Source organism: Trachymyrmex septentrionalis, unplaced genomic scaffold (genome assembly GCF_001594115.1).
Source record: "Trachymyrmex septentrionalis isolate Tsep2-gDNA-1 unplaced genomic scaffold, Tsep1.0 scaffold148, whole genome shotgun sequence".
NCBI lineage: Eukaryota > Metazoa > Arthropoda > Insecta > Hymenoptera > Formicidae > Trachymyrmex > Trachymyrmex septentrionalis.
Genome location: NW_017304631.1, coordinates 613808 through 630644, shown reverse-complemented (window position 1 = coordinate 630644; position 16837 = coordinate 613808). Strand labels below are relative to the sequence as shown.

General features: G+C 32.4%; 3 protein-coding genes across 7 annotated transcripts in view; 1 reads left to right on the top strand and 2 right to left on the bottom strand.

Annotated features, from left to right (window-relative positions):
* The first annotated feature begins 35 nt into the window (after window positions 1-35).
* On the top strand, window positions 36-14028 carry LOC108745788 (tyrosine-protein phosphatase 10D). 4 transcript variants are annotated; one of them, XM_018482140.1, is made up of 23 exons: window positions 36-79; window positions 2469-2881; window positions 3660-3932; window positions 4036-4320; window positions 4601-4864; window positions 5008-5346; window positions 6296-6625; window positions 6924-7271; window positions 7660-7950; window positions 8055-8258; window positions 8391-8496; window positions 10310-10536; window positions 10613-10689; window positions 11097-11231; window positions 11303-11425; window positions 11528-11676; window positions 11788-11923; window positions 12211-12277; window positions 12350-12448; window positions 13025-13102; window positions 13260-13319; window positions 13419-13571; window positions 13661-14028. In XM_018482140.1, exons 2-23 carry the CDS (start codon window positions 2482-2484, stop codon window positions 13666-13668), a joined length of 4152 nt encoding a protein of 1383 aa, XP_018337642.1. In that variant the 5' UTR covers window positions 36-79; window positions 2469-2481; the 3' UTR covers window positions 13669-14028. The 4 variants fall into 4 exon arrangements, with proteins under 4 accessions (XP_018337642.1, XP_018337641.1, XP_018337643.1 ...); XM_018482139.1 differs by lacking the exon at window positions 36-79 and adding an exon at window positions 1155-1504; XM_018482141.1 differs by lacking the exons at window positions 36-79; window positions 13025-13102 and adding an exon at window positions 1155-1504.
* A 205-nt stretch (window positions 14029-14233) lies between these two features.
* Window positions 14234-15356, bottom strand: LOC108745742 (thioredoxin-like protein 4A). The gene is made up of 3 exons (XM_018482069.1): window positions 15193-15356; window positions 14922-15058; window positions 14234-14724 (listed from the first exon to the last, which is right to left on the bottom strand). The coding sequence occupies exons 1-3, from the start codon at window positions 15268-15270 to the stop codon at window positions 14511-14513; spliced, it is 429 nt and encodes a 142-aa protein (XP_018337571.1). The 5' UTR covers window positions 15271-15356; the 3' UTR covers window positions 14234-14510.
* A 399-nt stretch (window positions 15357-15755) lies between these two features.
* LOC108745787 overlaps window positions 15756-16837 on the bottom strand; it is a 1341-nt gene continuing 259 nt past the window's right edge. Inside the window, exons 1-4 of one of the 2 annotated variants that reach the window (XM_018482138.1) lie at window positions 16572-16662; window positions 16318-16488; window positions 15994-16227; window positions 15756-15918 (exon numbers count right to left, since the gene is read on the bottom strand). In XM_018482138.1, the coding sequence (XP_018337640.1) occupies window positions 15787-15918; window positions 15994-16227; window positions 16318-16470 (519 nt within the window). In that variant the 5' untranslated portion in view covers window positions 16471-16488; window positions 16572-16662 and the 3' untranslated portion in view covers window positions 15756-15786. Of the gene's footprint in view, window positions 15919-15993; window positions 16228-16317; window positions 16489-16571; window positions 16663-16837 lie in introns of those variants that run through there. The other variant, XM_018482137.1, reaches the window with a different exon arrangement.

Here is a 16837-nt window from a genome sequence, read left to right as displayed (position 1 = left end):
CTTCGGACGACTACACGCATTCCTTAATTTGTTTCTTCGCAGGATTTTTGGACGAGCATCAATGGAGTAAAGTATTCGGGTAAGTTCGTTAGTGATGAATGCTATGTGCTTCGAACTTCTTTTCGAGAGTCAAAGATAGTATATGGATCATCTGAGATCTTGGTATAAAATTATTTGGAATATTTCACATTGGAAATACTGGAGCTTATATTTATATAGCCAATATAAATACATATAAAAAATTAATATATAATTGGTATATAAAATATTTTAAGGATTTATTATTTACATTTATAGGATGAGATAAAGAAATGACTCGTACACGTGTTGATAAGATTCAGTAATATTTACATTAGTGATTGAAAATAAGAGATTTTGTTTTAATTTTTAATTGTGAGTATAAAATAAAATTTCAATTACTTTATAATTTTCAGAGATAAACGTATGTTTTAATATTAACATTAATTATTATTAACTATTATTTTCGAAACATATTTCGAAGATAATGATGTTAAAAAAAAAAACGAGAAAATAGAAATAGTAGAAGAGATAAATGTAATTGATAAATAATGATAAAATACTCGTAGAAAGAATGATTTGCTGACCTGATACGCAGACCTGATTTTTATTTCTGATAAAATTGTTAGCTCCCGTAAAATGTGATAAGCACATATAACTAGAGTTACATTTAATTATACTTTGCACATTTTATTATATTATGACAATGCAAAAAAAAAAAGTGAATGAGATCAATAACCGAATCAGTTGTAAAGTATCAATTATAATTCACGAAAAAGAGAAAAATTCGAGTTTCTAGAATCACAAAATTATTACTGTAAATGGAAAAAGCTAGCATCTCTTGAATAAATACTTCTGAGAGAATTTACTTGATTCATTTGATTGCGAAAAAAATCATTTAGACGATACGGAGCAGTACAAAAATAAATGTCTCCCGTTTTTCGGATTGAAAAAGACGCGACTCGACATTAGAAATTTCGCGGATTTAAACAGCAATACCGGAATTATCAGCGCGGGATGGAAAAATCAACGATCGGCCTTCCCCGTGAACGATACAGAGAGAATGTAAAAAATTGAACGTGCTGTAGGGATCGGATGGGCGGCCGGCGCTTGTATTTGATTAATAAAGTGGCCGCAAAAGAGTGCACTCTTCTCGAACGAGTGGACTCTAGCTCGTTATCAGTGATATCAACCAGAGCGACGACAAACAGCTAACCGGGCGGAAGGCTGTCAACGAGCGCGGTTGAGTTGGGATATGATTATCAAAAGCGCAGACAACGACGACGAATGAGTTACTGACGTTCTTTAAACAGTCACCGAGAAACCTGCGACCCGATACAGTATCGTGCACAGTATTACCGATATAAATTATCGATTCGCAATCGGTAGCGATCAAGTGTTGTTCCCACATAATAATCCATCGATTGTGAAATCCCCAGTGTTGATCGAAGACAAAAGAAATGTGATGCTTTGTGAATTTTCCCCGGTAATTTTCGCTCCAGATTAGTGTTTATATATATACATACACACACACACACACACACATATATATATATATATATTACAAGTTATCATACATAAATGGAATATCGATTATTATTATATATCGATGTATATACAATATATAATTGATAATGATAAAATTGAAGCAAGAATGATATTTGAAAATATTACAGATTACTTCGATTCGAAGCCGATTTTTCTCGGAGCGAGTCGTTCATTTTCAGGGAAAAATAAAAATCGGATCGATATCAATTAAACGTTGTTCGACATCTAATCGTCGTTGATCTGATTTTTATTTCTCCCTGAAATTACAGTTTGCAGTTTTCAATTATGCACCTTCAATTATGTATCCTAAATTTTAAATTCAAATTTGACGGAAATAAACTTTCGTTTGCTAGCGTGCAAAAAATCCGTTTTCTTGTACGAGTTTCGAGGAAAAAGCCAAGATACATCCTTGAATAATGACGCACGATCCTTCGGACGGGCGTGAAAGGAAATAGATATGACCGCTGTGCGAATCAAGGCTTTCCAAATCATTTCCGCTCTGTGTTAACTGAGGATGCGCTTTATTTTAATAGAAATCTTTAGCTCTTGCGTCAGTGATGATACTTGAAAATATTGCATTGTGACTCGCGCTGCAAGAGAAAATTATGCTCGTAAAGCCACGTAAAACTCTTAGAAGTTGAAAATAGAAATACATTTCCTATATTCCCAAAATATTCGATATTTATGTAATTAATGTAACGTAATTAAATAATTAAACTATAACATAAATTCTAAGAATGTCGTCACTTCAGCGAATAACGCGAATGTAACGGACGTGAATTTTTTTTATTCAGCAAGACTATACCGATTTTTTACCGAATTCTGGTTCTCGCGTTAAGACGTATAAATTATGATATTTCACAACAATTGGGACGTGCGATCGGCTTCTGCTTTGTTTACAGCGTTCATTAGAACATGTTCCTTGAAAAACACCTGCAGATACTACTTGTTCTCGCTCTCCGCTTCCTCTGTGTGCTCTGCAACAATGACGCATCTACGTCGAGTGAGACAACAATCGCCGAGTCGACGGAATTGGATTATAATTCCGGATCGACGGAAGACCTTGGGATGATTTATGATGTTGAATCTACAAAAAATACTTTCGTGACGATCACAGATGACAATGCGATCACGACTTCCTATGGATCCACTGAGGAACCCCCGAATACTGTTTCCCATCTGGTCACCGATAAGCCCTCATCATCCACCGTCGATCACATTACGAAACCTGTTACTGTACCCAACAATGTGATTTCCATCGATAGCACAATTAATAAGACGATCTGCAATCCGGAATGGCCAGTATACACAAGCGGTAAGTAAATCGATCGTATTTGTATATTGATATAAAATCCAATTATTTAAGAGATTAATTAATATAATAATTAAATTTAAGAATTTGCTTTAAAAATTAATATCCACTAGAAAAAGCAATAATATCAAAAATATTGCAAGCATTAAAGGAAAGAGATTATCAATCTCCTTTCCGGCCGTTGTATTAAATGTATAAAAATACTGATAAATGTAAATATTATAATAATACGGAAATATATATATATATATATTGCAAGATAGAATAGAAATGTTTGAATTTTAATGTTGTTTGTTTTAAACGTATATTTTTTTATATTTCATATTATGGGAAACTTAAATTTTAAATGATAGATGTTTCACGATAAGCGAGACACGAAATATAAATTATTAAACGGTAGAAGATTCAGGAAAATATATTTTTCGTTCTTTTTGTAGGATTTAATAATATATCACTGATGACAAAAAGATTCCTATTTTCAAAACTCATCTTGATAATATTCATATACCAAGTACATTTTTCTTGAACCGCAATCATAAACTGAAGCTAGAAATAATATCGTAAATTACATTGATCGTCAATTTTGCAATTTTCAATATAACGAAGATCTAGTTTAACCGAAAATAGGAATCTTTCTCTTATTTGATTTATTCCCATCGATTAAAATTTTATTTGTAATTATCACTGAATTGTATTTCGGAAAATAATTAGCGATTATTCCTTGCGGTATGCTTCATCTTGAGACCTTCTGTGCATTCGTATCTTGCAATTTTGTCCTCAGTTGATACAAAGGAGGTAGTTGATTTGAAGACGGATGATATAGGCACAGAATGGATCGTTCTCTCATGGAAGTCTCCGTGTAAAGTGACAAACTCCTCGGTAATATATCTCATCGAGATATGCGACGATAAAAAAAACTGCACGTCGACATACAACATTGACACCTGGCATAACGCTACCGATCTGGATCCATGCACGCAATATGAATTTAAAGTGAAAATTAATACCCAATACTGGGATTCCAAAGGAGTCGTTCTATCAGCTACAACGGCCAGTGAGTGTACAATTTGCTTATTGAATGCCTATACTTTATCGAAGCTAAAGATCCGTCAAAATGAAATATTAACGAATATCTTTATCGCACTGATTCTCTTCAGTTCCGGAATTTTGGGACGCGGACGTAATCTCTCTAAGCGCACGCGCCATTAGTGTCAACGTTATTCAACTGACTTGGCAGGCGCCTGCAATTCATGAGAAATGCATATCGAACTACTCGGTTAACCAGTGCGATGAAAAGTCTTGCAACAAGACCGCAGTCTTTGTCACGAATTACACTGCATACGATCTCGAGCTATGCACAGAGTATTACTTTACTGTGAAAACGGTGATGCTGTCCGTGGAGTCCTATGGCGCAAACGAGACCGCGAAGACAGCTTCGCCGAGTAAGCTTAAGCTGTTCTAACAGAATTGGTGGAGAAGTGAAGAGACAGTATATATAGCGAAGGACACCTGAAATGTCTGTGAAATTTGCGGTCAATTTGTTTCTGCAAAGTTGAGAGAGATACTTATCAAGCTTTACCACTCGACATCTCTTCGTGAATAAATTCCAAATTAAAGTTTCGTCACAGTGTGCTCCGCTTATATGCTCACTTTCCATCAATTCCAAGACAATAGAATGTCCCGATCTTCGGTAAATCTGCCTGATACATAGACAATTTGCAGAATTGCCGGCACCGCAGTCTCTTCATATAATACCCGGCAATTTTTCGCTGACCGTTAAATGGGAGCCTCCGGAGTCTGGCACATTCTGCCTGAAGCATTACTACATAACTACGAATTTCAACTATACCACCAATACCACGAACACGAGTGTGATAATTTCGCATTTGCACGCTTGCAAGATGTATCAAATATTTATCAACGCTGTGAATAAAGATGACAAAGAAGGAGACACGATAGACAAGAGCGCTACTACGCTTCCGTATAGTAAGCAAAATTGACTTATACTTTTTCCTAATATAATAATTGTTCCATATAATATTGGTATATAAAATCCAATATTAATTCAACATTTGCTCGTTTCGAAGAAAAATGGAGCAATGATGAAAAAATTTTCTTCGATATTTCAGGAACGAATCCACCACTTTTGCATACCCCAGGAATACCGCCAAGTGTTCGAAGCCTGTCGATGATTTGGACCATTCAGAAAGAGAACAATCATTGCCAGCTATCGTCTATAATAACTATATGCAATTACACAGAGAAAAGAGGGAAAGGCTACGAGCCCGAGAATCGCGTGTCCCCGATGAACATAAATCCCGATATTGCTGGAGAGCCTGTTTTCGTACTAAACACAACCATAGAGGGACTAAGTCCTTTCACAAGTTATACTTGCTGGGCGCATACCGTTAATATTGCAGGATACAGTGATTTAAGTGTTGGAATCAATGCCACAACTTTGGAGGATGGTACGCGCACTATTAATATTATCATTTAATTAATTTGATGTTTCGCATCATGTATGTAATATGAAACATTATTGTTATATCACAAAACGCCCTTTTAATCATATTTTTTTCATATATTTTTAAAAACAAAAATAGTCCAAAAAACAAAATTGTTAAACGTCGTTGCATTATCTTGTTTTTGTAAATTGGAAGATGGTATCGAACAAAAATTTCTTTTTATCTCTTTTTTTTTATTCCACTATATTATCTATAGTTTTAACGCTCTTCTGCCCTGCAATAACTTTTTAATTTATCTCCTAATGTACTTACTTTTCAGAACAAAACATAGTTTGTATTTACCTCTCCTATTGTCATTTTCTTATTTCTTACCTTCTTAACAGCTATAATATCGTACTGTCTCCTATCCACCTCATATCTTCTCGATACCTCACCTGAAACAAAACACAGTTCAAAAGCCAAATCTAGTTGTCTACTTAAGTTCAGATACTATTTGTCATCTCATTGTCTAATATCACTTGAATAATACGCAACGAAAAAAAACAACGTTCAAATATTTGAAATTATCAGTAGTTTTAAGCTAAGAGATTTTGAACCTATAATTTAAAGAATAATAAATATTTATATTGATGAATTAAAAACGAAATTCGACTTATATTTAATGATGTAACTGGTTGTTGGAAAGTTAATTATCAATCGTGCCGGAGTACTTTATAAATAAGCAATACAACAAAATGTACAATAACTCAGAAACAACACTATCTATTTCCAATATGGAGAATTCTCATGTAAATGTTGCACGCGCTAATCCACTAAAATATCATTTTAAACAATTTCTATCTAATTCCAGCCGCTGTTCGATACCACCTTCCCCTGATACTACAGGCTACGTTTAATAATTTTCTATAATTTAATGTTTATTCATTTTAGTTAATATTTCGTGTTATTTTAGTGTCATCTCCACCTGAGTTTTGCGTCAAAAATATCACAGACTCGCAATTCTCTTTGTCTTGGAACGAACCAGATTATTTGCCCGGTTATTTAGAAGAATTTCAAATCGTAATCTATTGGAAACCATTATACTCGATTCCAAATTGGTGCCCTCGTGAAGAGCAAGACATGTCAGATCATTCTAAAAAATTTAATGTAAGCGGAAGCGTGTTTGAATATGATTATCTTGAAGCACAGGGATTCACGGATTATAAAGTACATATGAGAGCAAGAACAGGGGAAGGATGGAGTAACAATAGCGATCCCCATATGTTCGCAAGCGATAGCGGAGGTACATTTCATTTTTTCTTTATTTCATTATAATGCGAGATTATTTCTCAATAATTATTTGAAATATTAAACTGTTTTTGTGTATAATATCTATTAATGTTTTTTCACGAATACAATTTGATACAAATAATTTGAACTAAATGTATGTATTGATAAATAATTAGCATTATTATTAGTAAAATATTTATATATAATTACGAAGATCATTTAATAACTATAACATATACTATAACATACCTGAGTCTTTTCACCTTTCTTGAATATATTAACCATTAAATGTTACGATTATGATTATTCAGTTCCAGGAGCAATCTCGAAATTCAATTCCTCGTCTATTACGATCAAAGAAAATTCAAATGACACAAATGTATTGGATACAATTCTAACATGGGGTTTACCGTGTTCATTAAACGGTGAACTCGAATTCTTTAATGTATCGGGTGTTGGTACCAGATCTGGATATCCAGCCCATATTATTTTTAAGAAATATGAATGCACGGATTACATTCGCAACGATTACATGTGTTCGATAAATCTCAACGAGCTGGAAGGAGAGTATAATTATAATTTCACGATATCCACCAAAGTTAGAAATGTCGACACACTCGGATGGCCGGTTAGTCAAAACGTGCTGTACCCTGCCGGAAGTAAGTATCAATGTGAATATCAATTCTCATTAATAAATCTCTCTCCTTTAATACATTAAGCTTTCCTTATATTTATAAATCAAAATTCGAGATAAAATTCTATTTATAACTTTATACATCGAATAATATAAGAAACACTTATTAAATATATATATATACACATATAAAAGTATACTTTTGTAAATAATAAAATGCACAATTTGTACAATTGTCGATTCGTGATAATTTTGTTCTAAAATTTGATACGAATTATGTTATTATTACTATCATTGCGTTCTCCATGTAAGTTGCAAAAGAAGTGACGGAACAAGTGATAAAAAATATAATATTTTCTTCAATTTTTCTGCCGATTTCACTTTCATTAAGAGTTTTTTTTTTCCTATCATAGTACCGCCACAGCCTACAGATGAAATGATTAAATCAATCACCCTGGATCCGTACAAGGCGCGCAAAACCACAACGACCGCTGCAATTTTGCTACCTCTATTCCCCAATACCAGCGGCGAAATCAAGTATTATGCGATCATGGTGGCGAAGATGGGATACAATAATATACGAGCAAACACGAGGTTCGACCCGAAGAGCAATAATTGGCCTAATGCGCCCTCCTGGGAGGAAGCAATGATGAACGATTTCTCAATCACGTATCAAGCGACATGGCCACATTGGAATCCTTATCGTAGGTGATATGCCCGTAGATAGATGCAGGACGATTGTTTGCAAAGCGATGAAACGCGAGACCTCACTGCGCATACATTATTAAATACTTATGACTCTGTTTAGCGAATTACATTGCTGATTACGGGCACATAAAAGCCGTCAAGTATACGATCGGGGAGGACGTTAATTGCAAGGAGATCTCGTCCAACATGGATGAGCGGGTATATTGCAACGGGCCTCTTAATCCGGATACATGGTATCACGTCAGAATGAGGGCGTTTACTGACGGTGGTTACACCGATTCTGAGATATTCATGATAAAAACGAGTAAGTATGTATGTTGTAATTATCGATCGGCAAATAGTCCATCTAATACAAGTATCTTACGTAACAGAAATATGAAAAACACACCATTTCATCTGTTCCCTTTCTTTTCTTTTTTTTTTTTTACAACACCAGACGCAGAACTCAATATCGCTCTCGTTATCGGAGCTGTCTTCGGCATTCTTTCCGTGGGAATAATAGCGACGATGATGTTGCTTGTACGAAAATGCTCACCGTACATGTAAGACAAGATTTCATTATTGTAACATAGCATACAGTACGTAAGTAACAGATAAAAAAAAGGAGGGGCATTAACGCATACCAATATAAGTTCTTCTATCTTGATTAAACGATGCCGATCGAAGATAAGTCGGAGTTATCTCGTTCTACATCGCGTAACAGCAAACTTTTATTTATGATAAGATTTTTTTTTACAGTTTCTGAAAAAAATTTTTCAAGTAGCTGCAATAACAATTCGGACCCGCCGAAATCACGGTCACGGCGATGCGTAAACTTGAAGTATACAGGACAGGTGGACAGGCGCGTTTTATGAACAATGATCGATATTTATTGTGTGACTCAGAAGAGAGAACTATAGCTAAAGCGCGTGAGCAAGGTCGCGCGATGCACGCGCGTCTATCGCACGCTAAAATATACAGTACATTACGGGCTCGGTGTTCGATGAGGTTCAAACGACGTCGAACCACCGCGTGCTGAGCAGTACAAAGTCAAGTGTATTTTTACATTACTTCGGAAATGTTTTCGGGCGTGCACGAGAACGAGATGCGAGTGAGACAATAGAGATCGACGCCGACGAGATTGGACAGAGATTCGGCTATGACTCTGATCTTTGCGAGGAAATCGAGTCCTTGAGTCCGTTTCTAGTCAGACGCGTATATGTTTATTGCGTAAGTTTTCGTTATTCCCCTACTGTGAATGAGCTACCTACGCTACGCCGGCGAAGGAAAGACATGCGTATACACGAGACACGGATGCTATTGCGCACTTCTACGATTCTCTTCGTTACTTCGACGGCGTTCGTCAAATGTGTTAACAGAAACGTTAAATCCACAATTAGAGATCGATTTTCTAATCTCCACTACTTTACATATATATATATATATATTATTACGTGTTATACATTGTAATATTATTTTTATTAGTTACGTTATTTTATTGTACGTGTTACATGTGTATATAGATTATATAAAAATCTTCTCGTTTTTTTTTTGTTTTTTTTCAATATAGACAGCTTTTTGTCAAATTAACATAACGTGAATGTGTATTCAACGAGAACGAAATAATGAAGCTACTTGAAAGATAGTAGGAAGAAGAAGGAAAAAACGGTCAACACTTCGCTTGATACAATTTTGGCTTTAACATAAAACTTGTCTTTAAATTTGTTTAAAAGAGAAATGAGAAAATTTTTTGAACACACTGTGGCGGATTTATACGTTTTTGCATCCTAGGCCCTGTACTTCTTGGCGTTCCTTTCAGACAAATGAAGAATAAAAAAAAAGGCATCGAAAGGTATCACTTTTTCACCAATACGTCAAGATTTTACTTTTGTGCGTCAAAGCACTACTTCAAGGTGCTATATTGGCAAAAATGCGTCACAACTGACAATCCAACACAAATATAAAATTAACTTTCCGTTTGTTCTGTTTTCGAAGAATTCTGTATTAGTTCTGAACTAATGTTAGAGTGAAACAAACTATACCTGTCTCACTCTAACTTACTGCATCAGTGTACACCAGTTCAGAATTTGTTGTGAAAAAAGAACAGGCCTTTTAATTTTGGTCTTTAAAAGGATGACGCTCTTGTGTTCCTAGGAAGATGGCAATTAGACCCGAGTCCCCCCCTCCCCCCCCACACACACACACATACACACACATACACGCGCGTATATTTTTTCAGACGTATCTTATCCTCATTAGATTTTTGATCGCGTATTTATTGATTAAATAAATACGCACGATAAGATATATTAATACATCTTGCTTTGTGCGGTTTATAGAATAAATCTTAGTTAGCCGCAATTTCTTCTATTCCAGAGTATTGCGAAGATTTCTTCACTCTGACATGCCCGGCTCACCCGTGCCCGCGCCGTTCACCAGAAGAAAATTCATGAGCCATTGTCAGCAATTGGTAGACAATCCTGGTAAATTGAGCAATGAATTTCGGCTGCTCCAGACACTCAGCGTCGATTTGCAGATGCCCACAAATTCAGCTTGCTTGCAAGCTAATCGAAAAAAAAATCGCTACTCCGACATTTTACCATGTACGAACTTGTCTTGCAATTCACTCACGTATACTTACAACTTGCAGCAACTATTATATATGATTTATACTTTCAGATGATTTCTCAAGAGTAAAGCTGGATGTAATAGATAACGACCCTAATACGGATTATATCAATGCATCATTCATAAGGGTAAATATTTTACATACGCATATGTGTGTTAATCCGATACTCTTCCTCTATTAAGGAACTTAATAGAGACTGAAATAATTCTTGCTTAAATAAAAATATCATTAGTGGTTCTAAAAAATATGAATGAAAATGACATGACTTTAAATTGTAAGTAATTAAGAAGAAAGATTCTTTTATGAATTACACTTTATGTGAAACAAATATAATTTTTTTCGTCTAATTTTTATGAATTATATCTTAATAGTCTTAATTTAATAAAATAGGTAATCGGATCTTGGGACATTTAATTTCAAAATAACTTTAAAAAGTTCAAAATTATGAAATTTCGTTAAAGGAGAAATCATTTCTGTTTTTAACAAGAATTATTCAATGTTCTATACAAAAAATATGAATTTATTTTGCATCAGGGATATACAGGAGAAGATGAATACATAGCTTGTCAAGGTCCAAAAGAGGAAACTACTTACGATTTCTGGAGAATGATCAATCAGTATAACATTAATATTATAGTTATGCTGACACAGTTGGTCGAGAAGGGCAAAGTAAATTACAATTATCAATAATAATTAGCATAATGTTAATACCATTTATCGTACATTAATCTGCTTTTCAGGAGAAATGTCATCAATACTATCCCACAACAGGAGAAATTTTTCGTTACGAAGACATGATAATACGATGTACAAGTGAATTGGACTTCAGAACATATACCCAAAGAACGCTTGTATTGCAAAAGGTATCTTTTTTGATATATAAATAATACATATATATATATATATATATGTACTTACAAAATTTTTAATGAAAAAATATCTATAAAAAGTACAAATAATTACAGGAAAATAAGAAAAGAAATATTATTCACTTGCACTTTAAAGACTGGCCCGATCACGATGTCCCAGAAGATTTTGATTCAATGATTAATTTTTGTCAAATAATGCGCCGCAATATTATCGCTAATAAAGGTTCCGTCGTTGTTCATTGCAGGTATCAACAAATTGTTTACGAACAGAACTGTTTTGCATTTTACGGTTTCAATTATAACGATATTGTTAATTTCATTTCTTCTTAATAATAGAAAATATCATTTTTTTACAGTGCAGGGATTGGTAGAACAGGAACATTAATAGCGATAGATATACTTCTGCAACAAATTAGAGATAATAGAAAATTAGATGTATTTGGAACTGTGTATAGATTACGACATCATAGAATAAATATGGTACAAAGAGAAGTAAGTGATTCATAGTTAAATAATATTAAATTGGCAAAAAAAAAATTATAATCTATATTTCGGTTAGATAAGATATTGAATATTAAAATTTAAGAAGTTGCGAAAAATCGATGTTTTTACTAAAAAATATTTAATTTGACATTTCATCGAGTCCATGTTACATATTTGTTTCTTTTTACCAATTAAACAAATACTAATGTATACAATAATTTTTACCAGTTAAAAACTATTGTATACCTTAGTACTTTGTCATAAATTCATATAATATAAAAAGAACATTTTTTCAGAGTCAATACGCTTATATATATAATTGTATAAAACAAGTACTCAAGAATCCTTATTTCTTAAAAAGTTGTAAGTATCCTTTCAAATACTATGCTTGATATACTTCTCCAAAAAAACTTATCTTATCTTGCATTTTCGCAGACAAACCACCACCAGTTGAGCCAATATATGAAAACACTCCTAAGAAAGCCAAAGACACAACAAATTCAGACACAATTCTAGTCAACAATCTTGAAATATGTATGTATTATATATTTAATATATATGTATATGTACTTTATTCCCTGTAGCAGACTAGATATTTTCTTTACTCTTATGTATTATTAATAGTATAAGAAAGCACGATAGAAATAACACTAATCTATTTTGTACTACAGAATGAGAGTCTCTCCAACTATTTAATACGTGATGAGGTAGGAACAAAATGCTTGGATCGCGTTATCTTTTTTCGCTTCGCATTTCCCTCTTGCTTTACTTATATATATTTCTTATTTTTTCGTGTATTTATTTAATATCGTTTGAGCTAAACATATAACATTCATTGCTTCTCTATGTATGGTTTGAGAATAATTTTGCAGCTGATATATGCTTGCTATGAATTGGACATAATGCAATATGGAACGAATAAATTATATTTTAATTAGCGAGTGATTATTTTTGGCATTATATTAAAAAGCAAAATTTTATTATTGTGGTGTTTTTCTAAGCTACAATTATCGAACTGCTTTTTTGAGTCAGTTCTATATTGCACAATTGTTTCTATCTTTATCTAATTATTAAACCTTCTAATATACTGCATGATTAAAATTATTCCAGTAAAAAAACATAACTCCATATCTCTGGAATCAATCGATACTCTCTTTTCTCGGTCCACTTCAACAATAAGAAATAGCGGTAAGACTGAAATAAAATCTCATGAATTTAAACTGCATTAAGTACATGCTATATCAAAAATTAAATGGCAAGAAAACATGATTTTGTTCAATATTATCTGTTTGAAATGTCATTTATATAATGCAATAGATTTTATCCTATATAATTTTATTTTAAGATCTGAGACAATGCAAATCAATGGATGCCTTAAATACAAAAACTCATCACATACCTATAGGTCAGTAAGAGATATCAGTACATGTGTTTTATATATATAAGTGTGTGTGTGTGTGTGTGTGTGTGTATTTTTTATTATAAGAACAATGTTAATTTTCAGAAAAATCCCGCACTCTGAATTGTATTTTTAAACCACTGAGGGATTCGTACAAGCTAATAAATAGAGAAACTTTAATACAGGAGAGTGTTCCATTAATAACTTATTCAAGTTCAACTGATGTACTTGGTGATAGTGTACAACATGTAACAAATAGTAAGTCTATCTCTTTAATTTATGAAATTTACATTTTGTACAAATTTTTCATTATTTTAAATAATTTATTAAATCTATCTATTTTGCAGCTGTGTGAGAGACGACTGAATTGTTTATAATTATTCACGTGTTAAATTAATCATTAATACTTAGATATTAGACCAAAGTATATATTGTAATTACATGTAAATATAATTATCTTGATAGAATATAAGATAGAAATCTTAAGGTAGAATTGATATTGTACTTTTACGTACTATTTTTTATAAATAATTGTAATTTTATGTATGAACATTTTCATATACATATGAATATACATCAGACGCCAGAATACATTATGTGATACCGAAAATGTTTACCAACATTATTGCCTAATATATGCCTTAAGGAAAATAGTTCAACTAGAAAACATTTTAAGTAACAGAGATGAATATTGTAATTAGAACGTACATTTAAATATAAAAACCATAATAAAATAGTAAATTTAAAATAGTAAATAAAAAATTTTATAAAATTCTTTAAAATATATGTATTATTGACAAGTTATCGTATGTACACTTATTCATATAATGTATGCATTTTGTACTTTATGCTTATTTTATCTTACATTTATTTTTAAAATATGCACAATATGCGCAATATAAATTACAACGAAACTTACAATTATCCATCCAAAATCAAATTCATCTAGGTTCTTTCATATAATGCAGAGATGGGATTTAGTTGCACATTTCGGCCGATTTTCAGCGTGATTCGATGGCCAAGTGGCATTCAGGCTGTACGCGGGTTGAAGTAAAGGGCAGGAGAGAGAATCAAGCTGAAAATCGGTCGGAATGTACAACTAAATCCCAACTCTGATGTAATGTATTACCTTGAAATAAATATAGCATTATTATCTATTTTCAAAATACAAAAGCGTTCATATATTTTACAAATAAATTAATATCGATATTTAGTAGAATAATCCTTAGGAGAAACAACTAAACCTCGACCTTTCCTTGCACCTCTGTAAACTGTTTCAATAATGTCGATCATTTCCTGTTTGTCTTCCAGAGTCCAATTTATTTTGTTATTGTTTCCAGTACCTAAATCTATCATGATGTGTTTGTTTCTGAAGAAGAACATTACTGTACATGGATCATACAATTCATACCTATAAAAAGTATATATTGTGTATATATATTTTTATATACATTATTGTTAAAATATTATACCACTAAAATATATTTCAATGATCAGTCTTAATTAATTTACGTAAGAGATTTTATTTATTTTTTAAAGGATTAATTAAATTGTTAATTAATTATTGATGCAACATATGGACTTATAAGGACATAAGTTCCTACTTACATTTTATTAAAATCTGGCACTTTTGTGATATCCACCAAATAAATAACAGCAAAGTTCTTAACTTTCTCTGCGATATTATAGAGTACTTCATCCATTTTCATACACATCGGATCCCAATCATGTCCAAAGCGAATCACCTAGAAAGAAAGAGATATTATTTTCAACGCGTGAGTTCTAATTCAAAATAATTCTGTTGTAATTGACTTAATGTTTATTTATATATAACGAGAGAGATGAAATAAATAAGTGAAACATGTTGAAATAAACTCACCACGACTCTGTCTTCTTCCGACAGAATGGCTTGATCGACTTGATAGCCGTTTTCCAAATGCGATAGCATATAAGACATTTCGAGATGTGTGCAATACAAAATTTGCGATTACAAAATGATGCAGTTTTGTTTGTGTTAAGACAATTTAAAATGTTGTTTAAGGTTAGGAAGCGGACTGTCTAAAGTCACTAGATTTATTAATCTAGTAACTTTAGTACTGTCACTAGACTGTTACGACGCCAAGATCATTTTACTTGTACTTTTAGCACTCGGATTCTGCACTCTTTCTTTTCATGTTCTAGAAATTTCTTTAATTCTTTCTGTATTTTCCATCTTTGTTTTCTTTCTTTCCAAATCTATAATTATACAACTAACTTATTTCAAGTGCATGTATAAAGAACAGACGTCTAAAGGTAAAACGACAATTAATGGAAAAAAATGAGAAAAACTGCTATTTTGTGTGAGGCATGTAATTTATTGCAAAAAATAAAACTGTAATGTTATACTTTTATATATCATGGAATAAGTAAAACAATTATTTATTATTTTTTACATCTGATGCAAATATAAAGTAAACAGTGGAATAAACAATATTTATGTTTTGGAATTAAGCAGATCTATGTATGCTTCCGCGATTAAGTCATCTTTTTTTATAAACAATGCTTGCATGAGGTCGTCAGCAATCTTCTGTCCAGTTATTATATCCTGATCTTCTTTCAACACTACCTGTATTAATTGATGTACCATTTCATATTCTAGGTTTATCTTTATCGATATAATAAAATAAGTAAATTTACAAACCTCTAGTTCTATAAAATTACCCAAACCATCAACTTCGTCAATATGTATTCGAGTTTGTCCAGCAATGAATAATAGTCTCGTTTTTTTAACAACTCCTAGTATACCATTAGATTGGGTCAAAATACTTCCAATTGACTCAACAATATCTGAGTTTAACGATACTTTGTCATAGGTAGACAACTTTGGTCCAGAAACATCAGGTCTCTTGTACAAGATTAACTCTGCACTACCATCCTAAGAGACAAGAAAAAAATGCTTAGTATTCAGATGATAATATTATGTAATTTTATATTTATAATTGAAAAATTTAATAACTGCTCCAACCTTAAACTTTCGTAATTTCAATCTTCCTTCCTTTGTCTTGAAAAAAATATCATGCTGTTTGATTTCAGTCTGAGCTGTGTCGCTCAGCTCTGTAGCTTTTGAAATGGTATGTTCAATATCTCGAATTACAGCTTTGATCTCAATGTTACGCATGATTATCCTTGGAATCCTCTAAAATTTACAGAAATTTATTAACTCATTTTATTTTTCAGATTCTCATCATGTTTCTTATCTTGTTCAGATTCTTATCTTACATAGGTCTGTTTGCATTGCTTGAAACCTTCAAAAATTTTTACACTTAAATGAGATAAATATATATTCAAGCGTAGCAGAAAAAAAGAAAGCAAAGATGCTTAGTGCAAAACATGCAAGCAGCATAAACAGACCTATTACAGATTTCTATACATTTAGCTTATAATTGCAAATCATAATTATAAATCATAATCTGACAAAAAGTATTCTAGCCGAAAAGTATATAGACTTCATCTTTTATTTGTACATTCATATAATATATTATTTA